Consider the following 18,939-nt stretch of genomic DNA (forward strand, 5'->3'; position numbering starts at 1 on the left):
ACATTCTCACCACTCTCTGGGTAAAGACATTTCTCCTGAATTCCCTATAGGATTTATTAGTGACGATCTTATATTCCTCTAGTTCTGGTCTCCCCCACAAGTGGAAACATCTTCTCTACGTCTACCCTGTCGAACACTTTCATAATTTTAAAGACCTCTATCAGGTCACTCCTCCGCCTTCTCTTTTCTAGAGAAAAGAGCCCCAGCCTGTTCAATCTTTCCTGTTAGGTTTAAACTCTATTAGTTCTAGTTTCATCCTTGCAAATCTTTTTTGCACCTTTTAGAAATCTCTATCAGGTCATCCTTCAACAATATAAAGGCAATAGGCATACTAGGTCGAATCGCCATTGGTGCCCATCTTTCAGCACAATACTTTGTGGCCTGTTCACATTTGTAATTCAGGTTCAATTTATGTTGCCTTAACATGGGAAACTTCATAGTAAATCAGTGGAGGGACCACCTCCCATCATCACAAATATATCTGCAATGTGACATATATAGAAACATAAAAGATAGGGGGAGAAAAGACCATCAGGACCTATCAGTGCTCATCCTGTCCAATAGACAATGCAACCTCATGAGCCAACCTCCCCAACCTCATGCACCAATCTTCCCAACCTCATGCACCAATCTTCCCAACCTCATGCACCGATCTTCTCAACCTCATGCACCAATCTTCCCAACCTCATGCACCAATCTTCCCAACCTCATGCACCAATCTTCCCAACCTCGTGCACCAATCTTCTCAACCTCATGCACCAATCATCTCAACCTCGTGAGCCAATCTTCTCAATCTCATGCACCGATCTCCCCAACCTCATGAGCCAACCTCCCCAAGCCCTTGCACCAATCTGCTCAACCTATGCACCGATCTTCTCAACCTCATGCACCAATCTTCACAACCTCATGCACCGATCTTCTCAACCTCATGCACCAATCTTCTCAACCTCATGCACCAATCTTCTCAACCTCATGCACCAATCTTCTCAACCTCATGCACCAATCTTCTCAACCTCATGCACCAATTTTCTCAACCTCATGCACCAATCTTCTCAACCTCATGCACTAATCTTCTCAACCTCATGCACCAATCTTCTCAACCTCATGCACTAATCTTCTCAACCTCATGCACCAATCTTCTCAACCTCATGCACCGATCTTCTCAACCTCATGCACCGATCTTCTCAACCTCGTGCACTGATCTTCTCAACCTCGTGCACCAATCTTCTCAACCTCATGCACCAATCTTCTCAACCTCATGCACCAATCTTCTCAACCTCATGCACCAATCTTCTCAACCTCATGCACCAATCTTCTCAACCTCATGCACCAATCTTCTCAACCTCATGCACCAATCTTCTCAACCTCATGCACCAATCTTCTCAACCTCGTGCACCGATCTTCTCAACCTCATGCACCGATCTTCTCAACCTCGTGCACCGATCTTCTCAACCTCGTGCACCGATCTTCTCAACCTCGTGCACCAATCTTCTCAACCTCATGCACCAATCTTCTCAACCTCATGCACCGATCTTCTCAACCTCATGCACCGATCTTCTCAACCTCATGCACCGATCTTCTCAACCTCGTGCACCAATCTTCTCAGCCTCATGCACCAATCTTCTCAACCTCATGCACCAATCTTCTCAACCTCATGCACCGATCTTCTCAACCTCATGCACCGATCTTCTCAACCTCATGCACCGATCTTCTCAACCTCATGCACCGATCTTCTCAACCTCATGCACCGATCTTCTCAACCTCATGCACCGATCTTCTCAACCTCATGCACCGATCTTCTCAACCTCATGCATCAATCTTCTCAACCTCATGCACCAATCATCTCAACCTCGTGAGCCAATCTTCTCAACCTCATGCACCGATCTCCCCAACCTCATGAGCCAACCTCCCCAACCACATGTACCAATCATATCAGGGAGATATCTGTACACTGACTGGTGTCTCTCAATCCCTCTATCTCTCAGGGAAATATCTACACACTGACTGGTGTCTCTCAGTCCCTCTCTCCCAGGGAGATATCTGTACACTGACTGGTGTCTCTCGGTCCCCTCTCTCTCAGGGAGATATCTGTACACTGACTGGTGTCTCTCAGTCCCCTCTCTCTCAGGGAGATATCTGTACACTGACTGGTGTCTCTCAGTCCCCTCTCTCTCAGGGAGATATCTGTACACTGACTGGTGTCTCTAGTTCCCCTCTCTCTCAATGTGAGATATCTCTACACTGACTGGAGTCTCTCAGTCCCTCTCTCTCAGGGAGATATCTGTACACTGACTGGTGTCTCTCAGTCCCTCTCTCTCAGGGGGATCTCTGTACACTGACTGGTATCTCTCAGTCCCTCTCTCTCAGGGCGATCTCTGTACACTGACTAGTGTCTCTCAGTCACTCTCTCCCAGGGAGATATCTGTACACTGACTGGTGTCTCTCAGTCACTCTCTCCCAGGGAGATATATGTACACTGACTGGAGTCTCTCAGTTCCCTTCTCTCTCAGTGTGAGATATCTCTACACCGACTGGTGTCTCTCAGTCCCTCTCTCTCAGGGAGATTTCTGCACATTGACTGTTGTCTCTCAGTCTCTCTCTCTCAGGGAGATATCTGTACATTGACTGGTGTCTCTCAGTCCCCCAGGGAGATCTCTGCACACTGACTGGTGTCTCTCAGTTCCTCTCTCTCAGGGAGATATCTGTACATTTCTTCTCAGCTATTCACAATCTATATCAGTGATTTGGATGAGGGGACTAAATGTAACATTTCCAAATTTGCTGATGACACAAAACTAGGTGGCATTGTCAGTTGCAAAGAGGATGTGAAGGGGCTTCAAGGGGAATCTCGACAGGCTCAGTGAGTGGGCTAGAACATGGCAGATGGAGTATACTGTTATGTGGATAAATGTGAAGTTATCCACTTTGGTAGAAAAAACAGAAAGGCAGAGTATTTCCTAAATGGTGAAAGATTGGGAAATGCAGATGCTGAAATGGACCTGGGTGTCCTTTTACACGAGTCACTGAAAGTGAATGTGCAGGTGCAGCAAGCCATTAGGAAGGCAAATGGTATGCTGGCCTTCATTACAAGAGGATTTGAGTACAGGAGTAAAGAAGTCTTACTCCAATTATATAGGGCCTTGGTGAGACCACACCTGGAGTACTGTATACAATTTTGGTCTCCTTACCTAAGGAAGGATATACTTGCCATAGAGGGAGTGCAACGAAGGTTCACGAGATTGATTCCTGGGCTGACGGGACTGTCGTATGAGAAGAGATTGAGCAAACTAGGCTTGTATTCTCTTGAATTCAGAAGAATGAGAGGGGATCTCATTGAAGCATACAAAATTATTACAGGGCTTGATAGGGTGGATGCTGGGAGAATGTTTCCCTTGGCTGGGGAGTCTAGGACCAGGGGCCACAGCCTCAGGATAAAGGGTAGGCCATTCAGGACTGAGATGAGAAGAATTTTCTTCACACAGAGGGTGGTGAATCTTTGGAATTCTCTACCCCAGAGGGCTGTGGAGGCTCAGTCATTGGGTATATTCAAAACAGAAGTCGATAGATTTCTGACTAGTAAGGGCATCAAGGGATATGGCGATAGGGCCGGTGAATGGAGTTGAGGCAGAAGATCAGCCATGATCTCATTGAAAGGCTGAGCAGGCTTGATGGGCCAAATGGCCTACTCCTGCTCCTATTTCTTATGGTCTTATGTTATGTTCTTATGTTCTCAACCTCATGAGCCAATCTTCTCAACATCATGCACCAATCTTTTCAACCTCATGAGCCAATCTTCTCAACCTTGTGCACCAATCTTTCCAACCTCATGCGCCAATCTTCTCAACCTCATGAGCCAATCTTTCCAACCTCATGCGCCAATCTTCTCAACCTCATGCGCCAATCTTCTCAACCTCATGCGCCAACCTTCTCAACCTCATGAGCCAATCTTTCCAACCTCATGAGCCAATCTTCTCAACCTCATGCGCCAATCTTCTCAACCTCATGAGCCAATCTTTCCAACCTCATGAGCCAATCTTCTCAACCTTGTGCACCAATCTTTCCAACCTCATGCACCAATCTTCTCAACCTCATGAGCCAATCTTTCCAACCTCATGAGCCAATCTTCGCAACCTCATGCGCCAATCTTTCCAACCTCATGCACCAATCTTCTCAACCTCATGCACCAATCTTCTCAACCTCATGCGCCAATCTTCTCAACCTCATGCGCCAATCTTCTCAACCTCATGCACCAATCTTCTCAACCTCATGCACCAATCTTCTCAACCTCATGCACCAATCTTCTCAACCTCATGCGCCAATCTTCTCAACCTCATGAGCCAATCTTCTCAACCTCAAGCACCAATCTCCCCAAATTCAAGCACCAATTTCCCCAACCTCATGCAGCAATCTCCGCAACCTCATGCACCAACAGAGAAGGGGGGTGGAAGAGGGGGTTTGCATCAGCAACAGGCGTGGGGGCGAACAGAATACTTAGGTGTCGAGGGAGCCTTTCCGCACCACCTAACTCCACATATAAATAAAACATACCCACCGCCAAAGAATGGTGAGCCAAGAAGTTCCAACACATGTATTAGGCGTGGGACACCTGAAAAATGGCCCGGCCCCATATCGGGTCGGGTGTCTTTTAGGTTGAGGAATACCTGAGTTTTATGCTCACTGAGAACAAGTCCCTCAATCCTGAAAGTTTCACTCCTACTGTTTTTCAGATCGTACCACCTCCCATTCGGCCATGCACATGTGCTTACCGTGAAGAATCACGAAGGTACCTTTTTCTGTACAATTTGTAACTTGTTTTATTGATGTTCTGAGTTTACTGTTAACTAGCTGGTTCCAGTATACAACAAAATCCCAACGATAGTGACTATACCCATTACATAAAAGGATTTAAGTGCTACTACCTAACTGCTTCATATGAGCAATGGAGCAGAATGATAGCGCTCTCGCCTCTGACTCAGAAGGTCATGGGTCCAAGCACCAGACCAGAGACTTGAGTCCATAATCTAGACTGACATTCTGGTGCAGTACTGAGGGAGTGCTGCACTGTTCGAGGTGCCGCCCCATCTGTTCAGGTGAATAGAAAAGATCCCACGGCACTATACGAAGAAGAGCAGGGGAGTTCTCCCCCGGGGTCCTGGAGCCAACATTCCTCCCTCACAAAAAGCAGGACAAATCCAATCCGGCCAATTACCGCCCCATCAGTCTACTCTCAATCATCAGCAAAGAGATGGAAGGTGTCATCGACGGTGCCATCAAGCGACACTTACTCACCAACAACCTGCTCACTGATGCCCAGTTTGGGTTCCGCCAAGACCACTCGGCTCCCGATCTCATTACAGCCTTGGTCCAAACATGGACAAAGGAGCTGAATTCCAGAGGTGAGAGTGACTGCCCTTGACATCAAGGCAGCATTTGACCGAGTGCAACATCAAGGAGCCGTAGTAAAACTGAAGTCAATGGGAATCAGGGGGGAAACTCTCCACTGGCTGGAGTCATACCTAGCACAAAGGGAGATGGTTGTGGTGGTTGGAGGCCAATCATCACAGCCTCAGAACATCGCTGCAGGAGTTCCTCAGTGCAGTGCCCTAGGCCCAACCATCTTCAGCTGCTTCATCAATGACCTTCCCTCCAACATAAGGTCAGGGATGGGGATGTTCGCTGAGGACTGCACAGTGTTCAGTGCCATTCACAACTCCTCAGATAATGAAGCAGTCCATGCCCGCATGCAGCAAGACCTGGACGACGTTCAGGCTTGGGTTGATAAGTGGCAGGTAACATTTGCGCCACAGAAGTGCCAGGCAATGACTATCTCCAACAAGTGAGAGTCTAACCATCTCTCCTTTACATTCAACGGCATTACCATCGCCGAATCCCCCACCATCAACATCCTGGGGGTAACCACTGACCAGAAACTTAACTGGACCAGCCACATTAATACTGTGGCAACAAGAGCAGGTCAGAAGCTGGGTATTCTGCGGCGAGTGTCTCACCTCTTGACTCCCCAAAGCCTTTCCACCATCTACAAGGCACAAGTCAGGAGTGTGATGGATTACTCTCCACTTGCCTGGATGAGTGCAGCTCCAACAACACTCAAGAAGCTCGACACCATCCAGGACAAAGCAGCCCGCTTGATTGGCACCCCATCCACCACCTTAAACATTCAATCCCTCCACCACCGGCGTACCGTGGCTGCACTGTGTACCATCTACAAGATGCGCTGCAGCAACTCGCCAAGGCTTCTTCGGCAGCACCTCTCAAACCCGCGACCTCTTCCACCTAGAAGGACAAGTGCAGCAGGCACATAGGAACACCACCACCTCCAAGTACCCCTCCAAGTCACACACACCATCCTGATTTGGAAATATATTGGCCATTCCTTCATCGTCGCTGGGTCAAAATCCTGGAACTCCCTCCCTAACAGCACTGTGGGAGCACCTTCACCACACGGACTGCTGCGGTTCAAGAAGGTGGCTCACCTCCACCTTCTCAAGGGCAATTAGGGATGGGCAATAAATGCTGGCCTCGCCAGCGACGCCCACATCCTATAAGCGAATTTTTTTTTTAAATCACCAAAAACACAGATCAACTAGTCATTCATCTGCAATCACTAGTTCTGGGATCTTGCTGCGTGCAAATTTTCTGCGTTTGTCTACATAACATCTGTGATAGTGATTCATTGTATGTCAGGCGCTTTGAGTGGGTTACGAGAATGGATAAGGCGCTTAGGTAAATACAAATTCTTTCTTTTAATAATGCCCTCTACTTAACAACCACAAACAGACACGCACAACACGCTCAGGAGAGTTTCTATACGCTGGCTCTCTTCGGTACCGGTGACCTTTCTATTGAGTAAGAGACGTTGGTTGACAGTTGTGCCTTATCATTCAGTACAATGAAGAATACTGGTACAGAAAGTCACCTAAGGTATAAACAAAATGTTTCAAAAAGTTATTAAAAGTTGCACATTGCACTGAGTTACACTGAGACTGATATGAAGCAGAGCAAACAGTCTTGGGTGTAGTTTCACTCACATCAAGGGCAGTAACATGATGAAATGGTCTATGTGGTACCGGCACCCAATATACAGGGGTCAACTGAAGAAGGCAGCTTGGGAACTATGGAATACGTTCAACTAAATAGAAACAATGGGAGATTTAACTTACTATATATAGACAGTCCCAACACCACGACTTCCACCACCTAGAAGGTCAAGGGCAGCAGGTGCACGGGAACACCACCACCTCCAAGTTCCCCTCCAAGTCACACGCATCATCCTGATTTGGACATGTATCAGTCGTTCCTCCACCGTCGCTGGGTCAGAATCCTGGAACTCCCTCCCTAACAGCACTGTGGGAGCACCTTCACCAGCAGTTCAAGAAGGCGGCTCACCACCACCTTCTCGAGGGCAATTAGGGATGGGCAATAAATGCTGGTCTTGTCCTAGGCTTGGCAAAGCATTAAACAAAGACATGCATTCATACAACGCCCATTGCATACTTTGGATATTCCAAAGCGCTTTACAGCCAATGACAAACCTACTGGAGTTTTTGAGGATGTAACTGGTAGAATAGATAAGGGAGAACCAGTGGATGTGGTGTACTTGGATTTTCAGAAGGCCTTTGATAAAGTCCCACATAAGAGGTTAGTGTGCAAAATTAAAGCACATGGGATTGGGGGTAATATACTGGCATGGATTGAAAATTGGTTAACAGACAGGAAACAGAGAGTAGGAATTAATGGGTCTTTTTCGGGGTGGCAGGTGGTGACTAGTGGGGTACCGCAGGGATCAGTGCTTGGGCCCCAGCTATTCACAATATATATCAATGATTTGGATGAGGGAACCAAATGTAATATTTCCAAGTTTGCTGACGACACGAAACTAGGTGGGATTGTGAGTTGTGAGGAGGATGCAAAGAGGCTTCAAGGCGATTTAGACAAGTTGAGTGAGTGGGCAAATACATGGCAGATGCAGTATAACGTGGATAAAATGTAGTTATCCACTTCGGTAGGAAAAACAGAAAGGTAGAGTATTATTTAAATAGTGATAGATTGGGAAATGCTGATGTACAAAGGGACCTGGGTGTCCTTGTACACCAGTCACTGAAAGCAAACATGCAGGTGCAGCAAGCAGTTAGGAAGGCAAATGGTATGTTGGCCTTCATTGCAAGAGGATCTGAGTGCAGGAGCAAGGATATCTTACTACAGTTATACAGGGCCTTGGTGAGATCACACCTGGAGTACTGTGTGCAGTTATGGTCTCCTTACCTAAGAAAGGATATACTTGCCATAGAGGGAGTTCACCAGACTGATTCCTGGGATGGCAGGACTGTCGTATGAGGAGAGATTAGGTCGACTAGGCCTGTATTCACTAGAGTTTAGAATAATGAGAGGGGATCTCATTGAAACATATAAAATTCTGACAGGGCTAGACAGGCTGGATGAAGGGAGGATATTTCCCCTGGCTGGGGGGGGGGTCAAGAACGAGGGGTCACAGTCTCAGGATATGGGGTAGGACATTTAGGACTGAGATGAGGAGAAATTTCTTCACTCAGAGGGTGGTGAACCTGTGGGATTCTCCACCACAAAAGGCTGTGGATGTTAAATCCGTGAATCTTGATGTATGGTGTCCTTCAATAAATAGACAGAGACTGCAGAGGAACAATCAACAGGTGTTTACTGGATGAGGGTTACTCTAAAACTAACAGTACAGATCCCTACTCAGGGTTTATATACAGGTGTGGTCACTGCCGGTACTACAGTATACAGGAGCTGTAAAAAGTAGTTCTCCCCTTAAAGGTACATACACTACAATTCCTCCCCTTTTAGATTAACAGTACCATAACATTCATTTAACAATTAACACTTTTAACATGCAACATTAACTGAAAATAGTCCATTTATAAATTCAGTCTTGGGGCGGCTTCCTGATCCTTTCTGGATAGCGCCTTTCCTGAGTGTCTTGCTCTTGGTGCGGAGGCGATTCTTGCCCCCTGTCGTCGGTTGGTTCATCAGCTTCCGATGCTACTGTTTCTGGGGTAGATGCTAGCTGTATGTCGGGTTCATCACCAGGTACGCGAGACCTGGGGTTGACTCGTTCCTGTGACTCTAGGATCTGGTCGACATGGCGTCTCACAATGTTCTCCCCAACATCTACTGTGTACATTAGTGGCTCCTGCCGTGCGCATATCATTCCTGGTTGCCATTTCTCTGTTCGGTAGTCGCGGGCCAAGACTGGTTGCCCTACATTGAAGCTCCTTGTCGGCTTCTCGTTGATGTGCTGGAATTGTTTATTCTCAACATCTCTCCGTACATTTGGTCTGAGCAAATCCAAATGAGATCTCAACCTTCGGTTAAAGAATATCATGGCCGGGGTCTGGTTGGTGACTGCATGCGTCGCATTTTTGTAGGCTAACAGGAAATTGTCCACCTTATGCTGCAGTGGAATGTCGTCATCGCACATGGCCCTTACTGCCTTTTTAAAGGTTTGTACGAACCTCTCAGCCAATCCATTTGTGGCTGGATGATACGGGGCGGATGTGTAATGCCTTACCCCATTCCTTTTCATAAATTTCCGAAATTCTTCGGACACAAACTATGGTCCGTTATCAGAGCAAATCTGCTCTGGCAAGCCGTTCCTGGCAAATATGGTCCGTAGGACTGCAATCGTTTTCTCCGTGGTGGTGGAGGACATTTCGATCACCTCAGGCCATTTCGAGTGCGCATCCACGGCTATTAAAAACATTGAGTCCATGAATGGACCAGCAAAATCAATATGCACCCATTGCCATGGAGAGGAGGGCCACTCCCATGGGTGTAGAGGGGCATGTGGTGGTGCATTTTGGACCTTCTGGCATCCTGAGCAGCTCTTTGTCAGGTCCTCGATTTGCTGATCGATCCCCGGCCACCACACATAAGCCCTAGCAAGGCTTTTCATTTTCACCCCTCCCAGATGACCTTCGTGAAGCTCATTGAGCACTCTCTCCCTTAACTTGGGTGGAATTACCACTCGGGATCCACACATCAAGGTCCCCTGGCACACTGACAGCTGTTCTCTTCTGGATGCGAATGCTGGCAACAGTGAGTCGCCATGTGTTGGCCATTCCTTCACCGTCAAGTCATATACCCGAGACAGTGTCAGGTCATTTCGGGTCTCCTTCTCTATATCCGCGTTAGTTACTGGCAAGCGTTCAATTATAGTTGAATAAAATATTTCGACAGGGTCCACTGCTGGTGCTTCCTCCGCAGTAGGCAGTGGCAGGCGTGATAGCCCATCAGCGCTTCCATGCCGTTTCGTGCCCTTATACTCTATTTCATATTGGTTCGCCCCTAGAAAAAGGGACCATCTTTGTAGTCGTTGTGCAGTCATCACCGGAATGCCCTTCTTTGCATTAAAGATGGAGACAACTGGTTGGTGGTCGGTCAGCAAGGTGAACTTCTGCCCGTGCAGATAGTGGTTGAACTTTTTCACTCCCCACACTAGGCTGAGGGCCTCCCTGTCAATCTGGGCGTAGTTACGCTCGGCTGAGGTTAGTGACCGAGACGCAAAGGCTACTGGCCTCTCCGAGCCGTCCGGGAATTTGTGCAACAGCACCGCTCCAATACCATAGGCTGATGCATCACACGCCAACCGAATTGGTAGTGCTGGGTTGAAATGAGCCAACACCTCTTTTGATGTGATCAAATCTTTGCACTTCTGGAAAGCTCGTTTACATTCGTCATTCCACTTCCACGGTACCCCCGTTTGCAGCAGGGTGTTCAGTGGGTGTAGTACTGTAGACAAATTCGGCAAGAACTTATGGTAGTAGTTCACCAGCCCGAGGAACGACCTCAGTTGTGACACATTTTCCGGTGCTGGAGCCTTGACTACTGCCTCAATCTTTTCAGGGGACTTATGTAACCCCTCTTCATCAATAACGTGGCCACAATACGAGATCTGCTTCTGGAAAAACTCGCATTTGTGGCAATTAGCTCGGAGCCAATATTCCTTCAATCTAGTGAGCACCTGCTCTAGGTTGGCGAGGTGATCACTGTCATTTTCGCCCGTGACCAGGATGTCATCCAAATAACACTGGGTCCCTGGAATCCCTCGCAGGACTTGATCCATTGCCCTTTGCCAAATAGCCAGAGCTGATGCTACCCCGAACACCAGCCGGTTGTATTGGTAGAGACCTTTATGAGTGTTGATCGTGAGGTACTGTTTCGAGGCTTCTTCTACCTCCATTTGCAGGTACGCCTGGGCCAGATCAATCTTAGTGAAGCGTTTCCCTCCAGATAGCGAGGCGAAAATATCTTCAATCCGCGGAAGCGGATATTGTACAGTGTGAAGGACTGGGTTCACTGTCACCTTAAAGTCCCCACAGATGCGAACCTTCTTTGGTTCCCCAGGCGTATTACTCAACGACCTCTTCATTACAGGAACGATGGGTGTAGCCCACTCGCTCCAGTCCACTTTGGATAGTACTCCTGAATGTTCCAAACCTTCCAGCTCTGCTTCGATGGCTGGGCGGATCGCGTAAGGTACCGGTCTGGCCTTAAAAAACTTTGGGCTTGCGTTTTCCTCTATTTTGATCGTCGCTGTTATGCCTTTTAGTGTTCCGAGTCCTTCCTGGAACACTTCTTGTGCGTCAGTTAGCATTTTTGACAGTCGTCCAGGTTTGACGTCGTCATCCTTTTTGGCATCTACAGTCAGTGCTTGTATGGAATGCCAATCTAGCTGTATCTTCCGGATCCATTCACGTCCTAGTAGTGGTGGTCCTCCATCTGGCAATACATATAGGTCCATTTTTGGTGTTTCCTTGCCGTTATATCTAACGTTCACCCTTATTTTTCCTTTGGAGTAGACTTTTTGCCCCGTGTACGTCTTCAAGACAATCTCTGTATCTCTCAAGGGTATATGTGAGAACAGCCGCTTGTAGTCCCTTCGGTTTATGACTGTTAGGGCTGATCCTGTGTCCAATTCCATTTTCACTTGGACTTCGGCTATCTTGAGCGTGACCCAGATAGTTTGGTGATCCTCCGTTTTGATCACATTATGTAGCTTCAGACAACCCAGCCCCTTGCTTCCGGAGTCTGTATCACTTTTCTGTTCGTCTGAACTACTCTCCGTCACCTTATGTACCTTCTTGTACTTCTCCTGTGGAGATTTCTTACTGCTGGTTTTCTTTCCCGACCTGCAGACTCTTGCTATGTGTCCTACTTTCCCACACTGTCTGCACACTTTGTCCTTGAACCAGCAACCATTATGGTTGTGTGTATTTCTGCCGCAGTGGTAGCACTTCACTGTTCTGTATGACATTTCATTTGTGCCATATTCTTGCGGTCTCCGTTGAATCTCTGCAGCGCCCCGTGCGGCTGCTTCGTGTGATACTGCCATACTGAAAGCCTTGTCCAGCGTAAGATCCTTTTCTGATAGAAGTTGTTTCTGGGTTCCTTCACTTTGAAGCCCACACACAAACTTGTCCCTTAAAGTATCTGCTAGTCCCGTCTCAAACTGGCAGTGTTTCGATAGCTTGCGCAGTTCCGTTAAATACTCAGCATTACTTTCATCTTTATGCTGGTTCATTTTGTGAAACTTAAATCTTTCTGCTATCAGCAGCAGTGTGGGGTTTAAGTGGTCCTGTAGGATTGCCACTATGTTTTCAAAACCCTTTTCTACTGGCTTCTCTGGGGTTACTAGGTTCCGTAGTAAGCCATACGTTTTTGCACCCATTGAATTCAACAACACCAGCGCTTTCTTATCATCTGGCACTTCATTCGCCTTGCAGTACACCTCTATGCGTTCGACATATGTCGCCCAATCTTGCACTTCATTGTCGAACGCTGTGACACTGCCACTCTTCGGCATCCCTGGGTGTGGTTAGACTGGCTCAAATATGGTGTCTCCCGCACTCTCCCTTCTTCTCCGCTGTGGCTCAAAATGGCGTCTCCCTTGTTTTCCTTTCTTCCCACGCTCTCCCTTCTTCTCCGCTGCGGCTAAAAAAAAAATGCCGTCTCCCGCGCTCTCCCTTCTTCTCCGCTGCAGTCAGATGGCGTCTCCCGTGCTTTCCTTTCTTCCCGCGCTCTCCCTTCTTCTCTGCGGACGCTGCTCGGCCCTTGAACACTGGCTGCGCTCTGCGCGTTTTCCTGCGCGCCTCTCTCGTTGACGCCGCTCGGTCCTGAACCCCGGCTGCGCCCTGTGCGCTTTACCCTCTCTTTTTTTTTTGTCGACGCCGCTCGGTCTTCAACCCCGGCTGCGCCCTGTGCGCTTTACCCTCTCTCTTACCTTGTCGATGCTGCTTGTCCTTTTTCTGTGCCGTCGGTCGGCTCCAGCCGCCGCAGTCCGGGAAGGGTCTGCGCCGTACCTGTTGCCAGCCCGTTGCGCTGGATCGTCGTGACTGGAGAACCAAGCCCAGCTCTCAACAGCCTCCTCTGCGATGTTCAAGTCTTCTCTGGATGGTCGACGCCCGCACTTCTGGGCTCGGCCTTCTTCTTGCACTGTTCTCCAGGAGCGAATCCCTGGGAGGTGATGCAGAGTTGCAGGTAGGTTCGAATCGACTCGTCGCCAATGTTAAATCCGTGAATCTTGATGTATGGTGTCCTTCAATAAATAGACAGAGACTGCAGAGGAACAATCAACAGGTGTTTACTGGATGGGGATTACTCTAAAACTAACAGTACAGATCCCTACTCAGGGTTTATATACAGGTGTGGTCACTGCCGGTACTACAGTATACAGGAGCTGTAAAAAGTAGTTCTCCCCTTAAAGGTACATACACTACAGTGGAGGCCAAGTCACTGAATATATTTAAGAAGGAGATAGATAGATTTCTAGACACAAAAGGCATCAAGGGGTATGGGGAGAGAGCGGGAATATGGTATTGAGATAGAGGATCAGCCATGGTCATATTGAATGGCGGAGCAGGCTCAAAGGGCTGAATGGCCTACTCCTGCTCCTATTTTTCTATGTTTCTATGATTTACATTTTGAGGTGTAGTCACTGTTGTAAAAGTCGGATGGCCAGGTGGTGAAGGATAGAGTACTACAGCCTAGTCTTTAGTTGCTGACACACCTTAATTTACAGAGACACACATTACATACATTGCACCCACAAGATAAGCTTGAAACTCCTCCGCAGCCGACTCCCATATATATATAAATAATAATAGGGCAAGAGATACCCACCACTTCAATACAATTAGCAATTATTGTAATGTAGAAAATGCAGTAGCCAATTTGCACACAGCAAGCTCCCACAAACAGCAATAAGAACCAGATAATTTTTTTTAGTGATGTTGGTTAGGGGATAAATATTGGTCCAGGACACAGGGCAGAACGCCCCCCGCTCGTCTTCAAAATACACCACACGGACTGCATCGGTTCAAGAAGGCGGCTCACCACCACCTTCTCAAGGGGCAATTAGGGATGGGCAATAAATGCTGGGCTTGCCGGTGACGCCCACATCCCAGGAGCGAATGAAAAAAAACAAGGAGTAGTTGAGGCGAATGACATAGATGCATTTACCTGAGGGAGAAAGGAATAGAAGGATATGTTGATGGGGTGAGATGAGGGGTGGAAGGAGGCTTGTGTGGAGCATAAACACCAGCATGGACCTTCATGGAACATGAATGGCCTGTTTCTGTGCTGTAAATACTTTGTAATTTCTTCCCTTACAGTGTACAATTTCTCTCATCGAATTGACCATTTCTCATTTGGAGCGCCGAGCCCCGGATTAATCCACCCACTAGATGGCAGCGAGAAGATAGCAGAGTCAAGTGAGTCAAACGCAACTCACTGCGACACAGATTTAAAACACATTTCATTTGGGACCAGTGTGACTGAATAAGTCCAATTCTGTTTTATTACATGCAATTCTGGGATTTAAAAAAATATATAAAACCAATGTTTTTGGAGCTAGATTTCTGACCATTGTTCAAGGAAAGCTACAAGTCAGTGAGTGGCCTCGGTTATATGGGCACATCTACGTTTTGAAACAGCTGACAGATTTTTGTGAAGATCTTTTAAGTTGCAGTTTACCACCACGGTTTTTAATTGCGGAAAAATATTTTTAAACAAACATTGGCCAACTTTTTAGTTCAAAAGAAATCAAGAAAGAATTTAGTTTTTGGGTCAGGTGATCAAATTTTCCACTGCCTGCTGGGAGGAAATACAAATACAGAGAAAGACTTGAAAAGTTAGATCTTTTGTTGTTAGATAAACGCAGATTATGGGCCGAGGAATTGGCAAACGGATTTCAGTATAGATAAGTGTGAGGTGGTGCATTTTGGTCGGAAGAATAAGGAGGCCACATACCGCTTTGAAAATAAGAGTCTAAATGGGGTAGAGGAGCGAAGGGGCAGTGTTTTAAAATGATGAAAAGATGAGATAGTGTCATTAGAAGCAGACTATTTCCTGTAGTTGAGGGGTCTAGAACGAGGGGCCGTGGATACAAGATTAAATGCGAGTCCGTGAAAAATTTGCAGGGCTATGGGGAAAGAGGAAGGGAGAGTGGGACTAAGTGTAGAAACTCTTTCATAGAGCACGATGGGCTGAATGGCCTCCTTATGTGCTGTATGATACTATGAGTAAACCTCTTTTGCCCCGATGTTTATTAACGTTATAGAAGCAGAACAGAAAAGGACATCTATAGTAACATTCAAAAGAGAATTGGATAAATACTTATAGGGAAATAATTTACAGGGCTATGGGGAAAGAGCAGGTGACTGGGACTAAATGTGGAAATTCTTTCAAAGAGCTGGCACAGGCACAATGGGCTGTATCATTCCATGATTCTACATAAATCTGTGTGTGTGTTTTACATTAGCCCAGAAATTCGGGTCCCCACGGGTGAGTACGCACGGGGTACTCACCCGTAGGCCCAACGAAAGTGCCGGTTTCGTGCATGCACTGCGCGTGCGCGGGAAACCGGAACTTCCGTTCCCTTAAAGGAAGGGGTTCACAGGTCGAACGCGTACGCCGGAGAGGCAGCGCGTACGCCTGGAACTTATGTATTTTTTCCAGGTTTCCCCAGGAGGGTAAGTCGCAAGGCCTGCTTTTAACAAGGTGATGGGCCTTCAATAACCACAAAACTAGAAGTTATAGACTTAAACAAGTTGGCTTTTAATCACTAAGATCAGAGCTAACATCTCAACACGCCGACTGGTTCACAGGAATGAGTCATACAGATCCTGGGATCTTTATGTAAGAGAAGTCAGGGGCGGAGCCAAGAGCCAAGACCTGGAACCTCCCAGGTTATTCGGGAAAGAGGAAGTGAAACTATACACAGTGGGGGAGGGTAATATACGAGTGCAAAATGAATACAGGATCAAGACAAACAGATTTCATTACATTCACCCCTTCTATAGATTTAGTCCATCGGGGTGATGTTTCTTAAAAGTTGGTATAAGTGAGTCTGTCAGGAGGTTTTGCAGTTCTCAGTGATCGGCGCAAAGCCGGTTGGGGTGCCTCTAGGGGAGTGGATTCTGGTTCCTCCGCTGTCCGGGCCTCCACAGTGTCTTCCAGGTTATCTGCAGTGTCCTCCAGGTTAAAGTTGGGTATTGATACCTCTGGGCGTCCTGTCTCTTTGTAGTGTAGGTCTTCATCGGGTAGTCTCCCATCGTTCTCTCCGCTCCCCGAGGGAGCGAGGTCTTTTATGGAAACAGTGTCCTCTCGCCCATCAGAGTATTCGATATAGGCGTACTGAGGGTTTGCATGGAGGAGCTGTACCTTTTCCACAAGGGGGTCCGTTTTATGGCCTCTCACGTGCTTCCGCAATAGTACTGTCCCCGGAGACATCAGCCACGCGGGTAGAGATATGCCCGAGGTGGATTTCGGGGGGAAAACAAACATCTTTTCGTGAGGGGTAATGTTAGTGGCAGTACATAACAGAGACCTTATGGAGTGGAGCACGTCTGGGAGGACTTCCTGCCAGCGGGAGGTCGGAAGGCCTTTTGACTTTAAGGCTAACGTGACAGCCTTCCAAACAGTAGCATTCTCCCTTTCCACTTGCCCATTACCCCGGGGGTTGTAGCTAGTGGTTCTGCTAGTGGCTATCCCCTTCGAGAGCAAGAACTGGCGCAGCTCGTCACTCATGAATGACGTCCCCCTATCGCTGTGTATGTAGTTCGGCATGCCAAACATGCAGAATAGATTACAGAGACACTTGATGACCGTGACACTGGTCATGTCTGGGCAGGGAATGGCGAAGGGGAAGCGGGAATATTCATCAATGATATTGAGGAAGTATACGTTACGGTCGGCAGAGGGAAGGGGTCCCTTGAAGTCCAGACTTAGGCGCTCGAATGGCCGTGTGGCTTTGATAAGGTGAGCACGGTCAGGCCTGTAGAAATGAAGCTTGCATTCCGCACAGATGCGGCAGGCTCTGGTCATTGCCCTGACCTCCTCGATGGAGTGGGGCAGATTGCGGGACTTTATAAAATGGTATAGTCGGGTGACCCCTGGGTGACAGAGGTCGTTGTGGAGACCCTGTAATTGTCCGTATGAATGCTGGCACACATTCCCCGCGATAGGGCGTCTGGGGGTTCATTAAGGGCTCCCGGCCTGTACATAATATCATAGTCGAACGTGGATAGTTCGATCCTCCACCTGAGTATTTTGTCATTCTTGATTTTCCCCCTTTGTTTGTTATTAAACATGAAAGCCACCGACCGCTGGTCGGTGAGCAGGGTGAAACGTTTGCCGGCTAGGTAGTGTCTCCAGTGCTGCACTGCCTCCACTATAGCCTGTGCCTCCTTCTCGACAGAAGAGTGCCTGATTTCAGGTCCCTGAAGGGTTCGGGAGAAGAAGGCCACAGGTCTCCCAGCCTGATTGAGGGTCGCAGCTAAGGCAAAGTCTGACGCATCGCTTTCGACTTGAAAGGGAATGCATTCGTCCACTGCACACACTGCAGCCCTTTCAATGTCTTGTTTAATACTGGTGAAAGCCTCCTGAGCTTCAGCTGATAGTGGGAAGGACGTCGATTTAATGAGGGGTCGGGCCTTATCAGAGTAATTGGGCACCCATTGGGCATAATACGAAAAAAATCCCAGGCACCTCTTTAAAGCTTTGGGATTGTGTGGCAGGGGCAGTTCCTTTCGGGGGCGTAATCGGTCAGGGTCCGGTCCAATTACCCCATCTTCCACCACACAGCCGAGGATACAGAGACGGGTTGTGTTGAAGACACATTTGTCTTCGTTGTAGGTTAGATTCAGCTTTAGGGCAGTTTTTAAAAATCTCGCAAGATTTAGATCGTGGTCTTGCTGGTTGTGCCCGCAGATAGTGACATTGTCCAGATAGGGGTAGGTAGCTTGTAGTTTATTCTCGTCAACCATGCGGTCCATCTCACGCTGGAAGACCGAGACCCCATTTGTTACCCCGAAGGGCACTCTGAGAAAATGGTAGAGGCGCCCGTTCGCCTCGAAGGCGGTGTATGGGCGGTCCTCCGTTCTAATGGGGAGCTGGTGATACGCGGATTTGAGGTCGATAGTCGAGAAGACTCGGTATTGCGCAATCTGGTTGACCATTTCTGATATGCGGGGTAAAGGGTAGGCGTCCAGCTGGGTATAAATATTAACAGTCTGGCTGTAGTCAATTACCATCCGTTTCTTTTCGCTATTTTTAACTATGACTACTTGGGCATGCCACGGGCTGGTACTGCATTCAATAATGCCTTCCCGCAGGAGTCTGTCCACTTCCGCCTTGATAAAGTGTCTGTCTTCCACTGTGCCGTCTACTTTTGGTCACTATGGGCCTACAGTTCGGAGCGAGATTAGCGAATAAAGAGGGCGGGCTGATTTTTAAGGTTGATAGGCCACAGACTGTGAGTGGCGGCTGGGACCCGCCATATGCTAGCGTGACACTTTCGTGGTGGCACTGGAAGTCCAGGCCCAAGGTTACATTAACAGAGTTCTGGCATCATGAGTTTAAAATCCTTGTAGTCCGTGCCTT

General features: G+C 47.8%; 1 protein-coding gene across 1 annotated transcript in view; it reads left to right on the forward strand.

The window, feature by feature from the left end:
* LOC147107178 (endoplasmic reticulum-Golgi intermediate compartment protein 2-like) overlaps nt 1-18,939 on the forward strand; it is a 51,286-nt gene that overhangs the window by 19,872 nt on the left and 12,475 nt on the right. The window contains exons 8-9 of the mRNA XM_086007541.1: nt 4,728-4,783; nt 14,670-14,768. Coding sequence (XP_085863667.1) covers nt 4,728-4,783; nt 14,670-14,768 — 155 coding nt within the window. The remainder of the gene's footprint in view (nt 1-4,727; nt 4,784-14,669; nt 14,769-18,939) is intronic.

Source organism: Somniosus microcephalus, chromosome 15 (genome assembly GCF_052327205.1).
Source record: "Somniosus microcephalus isolate GS21.2 chromosome 15, FLI_Smic_1.0, whole genome shotgun sequence".
In the NCBI taxonomy this organism is placed as follows: Eukaryota; Metazoa; Chordata; class Chondrichthyes; order Squaliformes; family Somniosidae; genus Somniosus; species Somniosus microcephalus.